Source organism: Coccomyxa subellipsoidea (genome assembly GCF_000258705.1).
Source record: "Coccomyxa subellipsoidea C-169, whole genome shotgun sequence".
NCBI lineage: Eukaryota > Viridiplantae > Chlorophyta > Trebouxiophyceae > Coccomyxaceae > Coccomyxa > Coccomyxa subellipsoidea.
Genome location: NW_005178039.1, coordinates 793,994 through 802,796, shown reverse-complemented (window position 1 = coordinate 802,796; position 8,803 = coordinate 793,994). Strand labels below are relative to the sequence as shown.

At 54.8% G+C, this 8,803-nt stretch overlaps 2 protein-coding genes across 2 annotated transcripts; one reads left to right on the top strand and one right to left on the bottom strand.

The window, feature by feature from the left end:
- Positions 1–4,802: 4,802 nt before the first annotated feature.
- Positions 4,803–5,627, bottom strand: COCSUDRAFT_9603 (Homeodomain-like protein; the record flags this gene model as incomplete). Its single annotated transcript, XM_005649593.1, has 3 exons — positions 4,803–4,884; positions 4,995–5,174; positions 5,584–5,627. Coding segments are annotated over 3 exons (306 nt in total), but the record flags the coding sequence as incomplete, so codon positions are not given.
- A 1,147-nt stretch (positions 5,628–6,774) lies between these two features.
- On the top strand, positions 6,775–8,395 carry COCSUDRAFT_22449 (hypothetical protein; the record flags this gene model as incomplete). The annotated part of the gene is made up of 3 exons (XM_005649592.1): positions 6,775–6,992; positions 7,144–7,238; positions 7,490–8,395. A coding segment is annotated over exon 3 (900 nt), but the record flags the coding sequence as incomplete, so codon positions are not given.
- Between the last annotated feature and the right edge of the window lie 408 nt (positions 8,396–8,803).

The following is an 8,803-nucleotide window of genomic DNA, read 5'->3' as shown; positions in this document are numbered from 1 at the left end:
TGTTCCTGCCTCTGAACAGAAACGTTTCTGAGGTCGAGAGGCTTTTGGCAGCCATGGAAAAGGCAGCAAGGGTGCAGGAGCAGGCATGATTGCCCTCAATAAGCCGTGGCGGAGCAGTGCCCGTTGTTGAACTCATGTACGCAATGTATTGCATGCATCTGAAGTCTCTATAAATAAATGGGGCAGCGGGCAGCAACGCACCTGCAGGAGCCGCTGGGAGAATGAGCAGTTGCGCACGGCCTCCATGGGGGTGTGAACAAGGTCCCTCTCACCCAGCCACTCCGCCTTGGGCAGCGGCAGGAACACCTGCGCAGACACGCAGCCTCTCTAATTCTCACTGCATGCACGGATTTTCGATTTTCGAAATGAGGCTTGCATTTATGCTTGCCTTTTGCAATCTCACCCATTCATAACCTTTGCAAAGATTGCTTTGGCTTCTCCATTGAACATAGATGAAGAATATGGTGCAGAGTACATTGATACAGAAGCCCACCCTCAGTAGCGGGTGTAGATCTGCACTGAGAGGTCACAAGAGGCAAGCAATGCTTAAAAGTCAGAGAGCATCATACATGGGGTTGCTTTATGTACCTAGTCATGAGAACTGAGTAGCAGAGCATGCAAAAGAAATCAAATAAATGAACGTGCCTGGGGTGAGGACCCCTCGGCAGGGGGTTCCTCTTGCGACTGCACGGTGACAGGTGGCGGCTTCTTGAAGGTGCCCCCCCGTCCCGGGGGGCATGAGAGCCCGATGCGCGCCGCCGCCTCAGCCGCCTCGCAGCTTCCCAGCAGGTCCTCGGCCAGTGCCGGCGGCGCAGTCGGCGTCTGGAGAAAGTCCTTCACAACCGCCTCTGCAAGTTGCGCACACCTCTTCTTGGATACACATCTTTCCCTCCCAACACTGCTCTGTTACATTGTCAGTAGCATTCCTTGAGGCTCAGAGAAGTTGTCAAATCAATGGTGCTGCCCCCAACCTATGGCACAAACTTCGTGAAACAGCTCTTGCTGCTCCAGAGTAGCAATTTATGCCCGAGGTATAAGAGACAATTAGGTATTACAGGGCCTGAAAGGTAAGCTCCGGCTGGCGGGGGGCGGTATAAATCCTGAGCACCGTGCCCACGGTTGATTGGGTCTTGCTTGGATCTGGCGAGTCCATCAAGGGGTATGATGTTGGCAGCCTTTACTGTAGCTTGTCTGCAGACGCACCTTGCTTCTGGCAGGAAACCGAGTAATAATAATAATAATAAGGTAAGCAAAGCCAGGAGCAAACGGCTGCAGTGAGGGTGAAGGGTGCATGTGTCCCAGCAGGCTTCAAAATTTACCATTCATCATCAGAGGGGTGTAAAAGGGTCGCACCGGCGTCGGTGCCAAAGGGGGATGGTGGGATGGAGAGGGGGGGGACCGCGAGGGCCCTGGCAGAGGCAGATGTGCGGTCCTGGATTCCCCACTGGAAGGGGGGCTCCCATTTGGCCCTGCTCCCAAACGCCTGCTCCGATTCTGCGCCACCCATCTCTGTCATTCAGCTCTGCATTGTCTGCTCGACACTGCTGTCAAGCAATGGGGTAATAATTATGAGACGGTAATAAATTATGAGTCAAGAGTCGGTCAGTTGTGCCTTGCAACAATAATAAAAGATTCTTCTTGTTCTTGACTGCTCCTGCCCCTGTGAGGCCTGTGAGATTTGTAAGGCACCTCATCACCTGGGAGGGAGGGAGGTTTGCCAATGCCTGCGCAAGGCACAGGTATTGGCAGCCAATCTAGGTCCCGCACTTGCCTGTACCTGCAGTCTTGTCTGTGGCCTATCATTGCCTCTCTTGGCAGAATACAGGTGTTCTGATCTTGTCAAGGAACGATCCCCCCAAAAAATGCGTAGTGGTTGAAGCCGGTGGTGAGAGGCTCTTGGGATCCCACTTATTGATGGCATGTCTAGGAGAGGGGTGAGAAATTCAGTCTACTCGGTGCCCCTAAACGGCTATCAGGGGCCCTGAGAAATCCCTGTTGGAGACGGCCTAATATGTGGGAAGCGTGAGTAATGACGGTGTGCTCATGCAATGCAGGCAGAGGGGGGATAGTTACCCTCTTTGGTGAAGGACTTGGTGCCGGCGGATCTGAAGAGGTTGGGCAGGGAGTTGGTCTCGAAGGGGCTGATGCTGAGAGCGCTCATGCAGTCAAACAGTGGCACCCGGCTGCTGTCCGGAGTCTGTGCACAAGCATGCCAAGCCACACACCTTGTCAGCAACAATGAGTCCTTCCGTGGTTGGCAGACCACCTTCAGCTGATCAAAAGTTATGCAGTCTGCACTTGCGGCAGCTGTGCGAGGCAGAACTAATCGATGCGTACGCAAGGCAGATTTTCAAGAAATTCCATGAAGCAGATGTTCAGGAACAGGAAGAGAGCACATGTTCTTCAAAGGGTGAGCTTCATCCCAGCCTGTGTCGGAAAGAAGTGAATGTAGAGCTCGTGCTTTCCTTCAAAAGGTTCCGGTGCAGGAAAATTGAGGAGGGAACGCGCCTTGCCGGTGTGGCCCTGGGTGGATTTGAGGGCGTTGAGTGCATTTTCCAGCACCTCGTCATCCTCCGGCTTGACCCACTGCAGGCACAGGCTCGCAGACGTCCTCCTGTCAGAAAGCGCCTGCCAACACCAAACATTCACATTTCACTCTTTAAAATCAAAAATGAGATCAGATTCAAAACCACATCACGCTCAAGTCGCACGCAGACAGGCTTTGAACTGGCCACATCTTGCTGGGCGGCCCCTGCAGCCTGCTGGCCTAGAAGAAAAGCTCAGTGGCAGCCAGGACGGAGTGCAGAGCAGTAATTCTTGCATGTCTTGAAGCATGACCAAGCACCCCGTGTCCTCCACTTGCAGCTGAACGGACATCAAGACCTCTGTCCCTTCGCTGCTCTGCCAAAATCTCCGCTGGTCTGTGGCCAGCAGATGATCACTAATGTGTTACTAATCGACAAAGATTGGTAATGCAGGGAGGGAACGCGCGCGCACCTGGGGGTCGTCGTGGGCGCCGTTGGGGATCTCCAGCCGCGGCGGTAGCCGCCGAGGGGGGGACGCGCCCCCCAGTATCGCGCCCAATTTGGCGCTGGGCCCACAGCAGGGTGATAAGTGTTCTTCACCCTCGGTGGCCGCCAGCGATGCTGCAGAGAGCAGCACCGGTGATACACCCTTGCGGAAGTGGCTGGAATCGCTCAGGCCGCTGTCCATGGCTGTGCTGCGGCGGCTGCGCCGCGGGAGCAGCAGCCCCTGCGAAGTGCCCTGCAGCCACGCCCCGGAAATGTTCAGTTTCTCCAGAGACCATTTGGGCTGACTCATAAAGAAAAGATCTCCTTGATGCAGTACATCTGACTCACAGAGAATCTCACAACAGGCTCTGTTCTGAAACACTGTGGACAGTGCTCCCAGCATTTTGGGAGGTTGATCGACAATGACCAGGTGTCAGACGCCCGCGCGGGCCAAAAGAGGCAAAATATGCTGATATTGCTAGACAGGGATGGGCCCACCATAAGAGTATTACTTAGCCGCTGATACTAGCCATCGTGTTGGTGCTGGGCCGCTCAGACTCACCGAGACAAGTATGCCCTTTGTAAGAGCCCATCACTGCATGCTTGACAAGTGCAACTGATTCCACCAAGCATGGAAAACACATTGACTGATGACACAGCATGTGGCCTAAACTGGCAGGACAGATGGCGTGCCTGGCAGGAGAGCGCTGCGGTGCGGCCCCGGGTGGACATGCCGCCGCTGGGTGAATTAGAGCTGAGGACGTAATTGGCCGCGTCTGCAGCGGTGTCCCCTACGCTCACGCTCAGCTTGGGCCGCTTGCCGCCGTGGCTGCAGGGGGTCGGCACAGCCGACGCACACGCGCGCCCTGCACCCAAATTGATCAGAAAATCAGTTTGTGTCAATCATGTGTCAAACATGTTTCCTGTCAATCAGATAATAAGCAGGCCGCTTAGTCCTCTGAGCTCTTCAGCAGGTTAACGCCAGACACTGCCAATTCGCATGCATGCCCATTGTATTGCAGGCACCTATGGTCTGCTCAGCGTAGATCTGTGCGTGACCACTGGTGCGGCTGGCCATGCACTCATGGCCAACTATTTCCCCTTGGCTGGGGTCATTTTGAGGTGCATAGGCAACCTCGTAAAGCAGTGATCGGGCCTCTCCTTGTCGCGCAGTGCGGCTCACACACTGTGAAGCCGTCATTGCCCTCCGCATAATAGACATGGGATTGGCGTGCTGATGGGAGCCAGAGCGCAGAGCTGCATGTCCGCAGCTGCGCGTGATTTTGCACATCTTATGGACCACTTAATCTGCTGAGGTTGCGGCATCTGAGGGGACTGCAGGTGGAGGGGGGCTGCACCTGTGAGGCATGATCTGGGGGACAGGCGGGGGCTGCGCATGGGGCTCTTCACAAGCATGGCATCTTTGCGCTTGCGCTTGTGGGGCAGCAAGTTCAGAGTCTTCATGTACTCCTTCAGCTTGGTCGTGTCCCCCTGCAAATTCCAGGCACGGACTTCTGCATTCCTAAGCTGAGAGAATTGGCAAAGGGCGATTGCACCATTCCAACACACTCAGGGCTGAGCAGATATCCCACAGCCTGTCAACCAGTAGTAGTGTGCCAACTGAAGATGCTCTGATATGTTCATGCAAGCGCAATGGATTGCATACCCGCACGCACTAAAAGCCTGCGCAACGGCTTTCACAGCCCAGTACAAGTGTCATGTAGAGGGCAGGTATCTCTTTGAAATGGAGGGGTGACTTGAGACAGTGGAAGAGCATGCCTGGTCACTGTCCCTGCGGCGGAGTGTGGCATTCCAGTGGTTCTTGACGGCATTTTCTGTGCGGCCTGTGATGACCTTGGCAATGTCCGCCCACCTGCAGGCAGTGGCACTCTACCTTTTCAAATCAGCCTTTTCATCGAAGCATAAAAGTACGTGGATAGACGATATGTGTGAAAGCAGGGAATGAGGTGTAAAGAAGCGTACTTGTTGCCAACCCGTCTGTGGGCTTCAATCAGGATTGTTTCTTCTTCGTCTGTCCAGGCCTCCCTCTTGATATCGGGGCGCAGCTGGTTGTGCCACCTCTCCCGGCACTGCTTTCCGATTCGGCCGGGAAAGTGGCGTGCAATCGCGCTCCATTGGCCCTCTCCTTCTGTCTTAACGAGCCTGTGAACACAGCACGCAAATATCAACGTCTGATGGCGACATCTGAAACAGACGTTGCTCCCTTTCTAAGCTCCTTTGCAACCCGACACCACATGGAGGCATATGACTACATTTCTCTTGATCACGGCATCCATGCAGCATCAAACACAAGAGACTGTTAAATATCCTTGTACACATGGATGCCGTTAGGGCCTTTGCGAGAATGTGCGGATGCCACACACTTCAATGTTAACCTTCTTCCAAAATCGTTGCTGCGTCTTAAGCACAAGTTTATCACATTTGCTGCATTGCAAACCGTTTGCACACTGCCATGGCCCCTCTACCTCGTTGGAAGCTGAGCACAGGTTGGGAGTGCCAGCTACCCACATCATACTCTACTTTCACCACATTAAAGAAGCAAAAGACTTACTGTTTGAGTCTGTCGTCCTCGTCTGCCAGCCAGTTGCCCTTCACTTTGGCAACAGGGTGCCTTCTCTTCTTCTTGCCGGACCCGCATCTGCCCGAACCACCGCCGCCTGTTGAAGAGCGGCTGCGCTGGGGCAAGCCAGAGGAGCTCGTGGGGCTCACTGGGGGCACCCTATGCAGCATACAGGCGGCTCTGAAGCCGTGCAGCCCAAGAAGGCTTCTTTGCGCAGATGCTAGGTAATACTCGCAATATGCGCGGCGTTAACTGGGGCAATGACACTGTCCCAAGGGATTCCTCCAGAATACTATGCATTGGCTCCGCTATCGATTGTCGTAGATCTAGACGAGTACTCTACACTTGGCGCGAAACAGGACATCTCCATCACTTCGTCTTCCAGCTCCTTTCCAGGTGTAGAGAGGCACAAAGCACTGCTCGGCGTTTGCCTGCGATGGCTGCGAAGTGCAAGAACATGATACGCAAAGGCACTATCTTTTGTAGCAATCGCCTGGACACCGCTCGTGTGTACAAACCTTGGTGATGATCCTTGCTTGGCGTCGTTGGCCTCTGGGCCGTCTGCCACCGGGAGGTGGGCAAGAGTAGCCTCGCTCATACCTGGCAATCTTGTCTGACCTCTTGGATGCGATTACCTACACAGACACTGCACATGTCAGTCCGGCTGTTGGCCCTGGAGAGATGCGAAGCCACTTGACCAGAAGGTGGGGAGCAAACCCTTAAAATGCGCCCCCGGTCCGGCAGACGCGTCTGAGAGTTCCAGATGGATCGCAGAACTACAAACCAGACCTAGTAACCCATTGGTGTTCACCTCTTTCAGCCGCTGGGGTAAATCGACGCGTGGGGTTGAGGGCTTCGTATGAGACTGCACCTTCTTCTCCTTGCCAACAACAGTACCACCCTCCCCAGGTAGAGCTCGTGCTGTGAAAGGTTCTCCCTGCCTTCAATCGAATGCTGTTAGCTTTCGGTTGGATTTCTTCTTGCAACGAAGGATTCCATCTTTTTACGAGCAACCAAACCGCGGGCCGCAGCCCACCTCGACATCCTACTCTGTCGGGCAAAATCCACTACTTTGGTGGACATGCACTCCACTACATTAGTGGATTTGGCTCTCTTTCTGAGCACGCCCCTTCGGGGCGTGCAATAACAAAAGCAATGCTGCACATCCTTCAGATTTACCTACAACAATCTCAGCATTGCATAGTACCTCCGTCAAGCTAATTATTTCGGTCAAGCCTGTATCTATAGGATCGTGCGCTACTCGTTTCTGCGAAGACAGCAATGCCATTTGCCAGGTTACCGTTGCAAAGTAGGATTTGAAAGGGGGGTGGGACGGCCGCAAATGTTTATGGGAGTAATTTAAACGAATTCTTGAAGTCTTCTGTCGCTGGCCATGTGAGGTTCGCACTTTTGCCGGTTTTTTGGCATCCCCATCCTTGACTTGTTTGGACTCAGCTAATCGAATGTCACGACCATCGACGTGCATGTCTACTTCTTTCGTAGTGACTGCATGCCCTGCCAAGCCAATTCCTTGAAATGAAATGCGTGCAGGCAACACAGAGCGTTCACCTGAATTGAGCACTGATGCACCGGACAGACACTGAAGTCGTCTACAATCTAAACCAACATCAAGTTCAATTGTTCTGGTGAGCGTTACGATCCCTCTGCTGCTGTGAGTAGCCGTGGGTGTCTGCCCTGACCTGGCTTTGCTTGGAATGCCAATCTGATGAGGAGCATCTGGAGAGGACTGTGCACCCCAAAGAGTAGCAAGTAGCCCAGGTGCTTGTAAGGATAGTTGTATCACTTGTACTAGAAGGCATGCTGCTGATGTACTTCTCATTCCTTTAATGTCCTGGTGGATCACTTGCAGAAACCGTTGTGTGATGACTTCATGCAGGACGAATGGTCAGGAACAAGAGGTGGAGGGTCAGTGTCAAGGTGATACCATCAGCCGACACTCCTGCTCTGCTGCAGCCAGGCCGCAGATTTGGGAGGAACCTAGGCAGCACTGTGGCAACATCTGCACCGAGGGGACCCCGGAGGCCGGCCAGCGCCCTTCCATCCTGGCGGATCCCTGCAAGAAACACAGCTCAGCAGGAAGAACAGCAGGATGGCTTTGCAGATGGAGATGGAGAAGCCGCTGCTGCCTATTATCAGCCTCCGCCCTCACGCCGGCGTCTGCGGAAACAGGCAGCTCAAGAGGATAATAGACGGCTGCACCAAGCATGGGATGCGTGCTTTGATGACAATGTATTCAGGAACACATGTTTCCAAGCTGGTCAGCCTGCACGCCAAGCAGCACTGAAGCAGCAGCTGCAGGCAGAGTTTTTGACAGCTGCCAGAGCAGCCCTGCCCGCTTGCAGTCCATGCAGTCAGGCTGGGAGGGTGGGATCAGTGTGGGAGCAGGTGGAGACGATCAGCAGGCTTGTGTATGTCTCGATCAGCGGCAGGACAGAGGTCAGCCCCCCAGCATTCAGGTGTGGCGGGTGCAGTGCCGCCTTCACAGTCGATCCTGTGAGCATGGGATGCTTTCCTGCAACGCCACAGAGGCCGCTGGTTTACTACTCTGGAGCGCTCATGTTGCAGACGCATGAGCTCAGCCTCGCCAGCCCAACCTCAATGGTCGCCTGGACTAGCGCCCTGGAGGAGGTGCACGTCAGGAACGGCTGTGTGCCGTACGGGCAACTGAGTGGCCTGCCCAAAAATATCTGGAGGAACCTCCCAGTGGCGGTCAGACAGTGGCGCAGAATGGACATCGCCACACATGACCTCAACAGGCTTGGCGTGCAGCCCATCTGTTCGGAGGCAGGGCTCAGCGGTGACTCAGACTTGCAGCTCGGCCAGCCGCCGCCGCCCCAGGAGAACACTCAGAGGGAAGCAGCAGCGTCGTCATCGCCACCAGAAATGGAAGCAGGCAGCCTCGCGGCTCAAACTGGCAGAGATGCAGCTGAGGTGGGCCCGGCGACCCAGGAATCTCTGGACAGTCGTGCCTCCGGGGGCCCCACTGTGCAGTGTCCTTGCTGCTTTCGCACTTGCGTGGCAGCCATTGCTGACGCCTGCCTGGGACTCACGCAGCTCAGGGCGGCGGGCAAAGCCTCTGATTTCCTGCAGCCGAAGCTGCCCTATAGCCCCTTCATTGCTGATGAAGAGGTGAAGGCCTTGCTCGCTCAACGGAAGGCCTTGGACCCGGCGGCGCTGGAGCGGCCGGTCT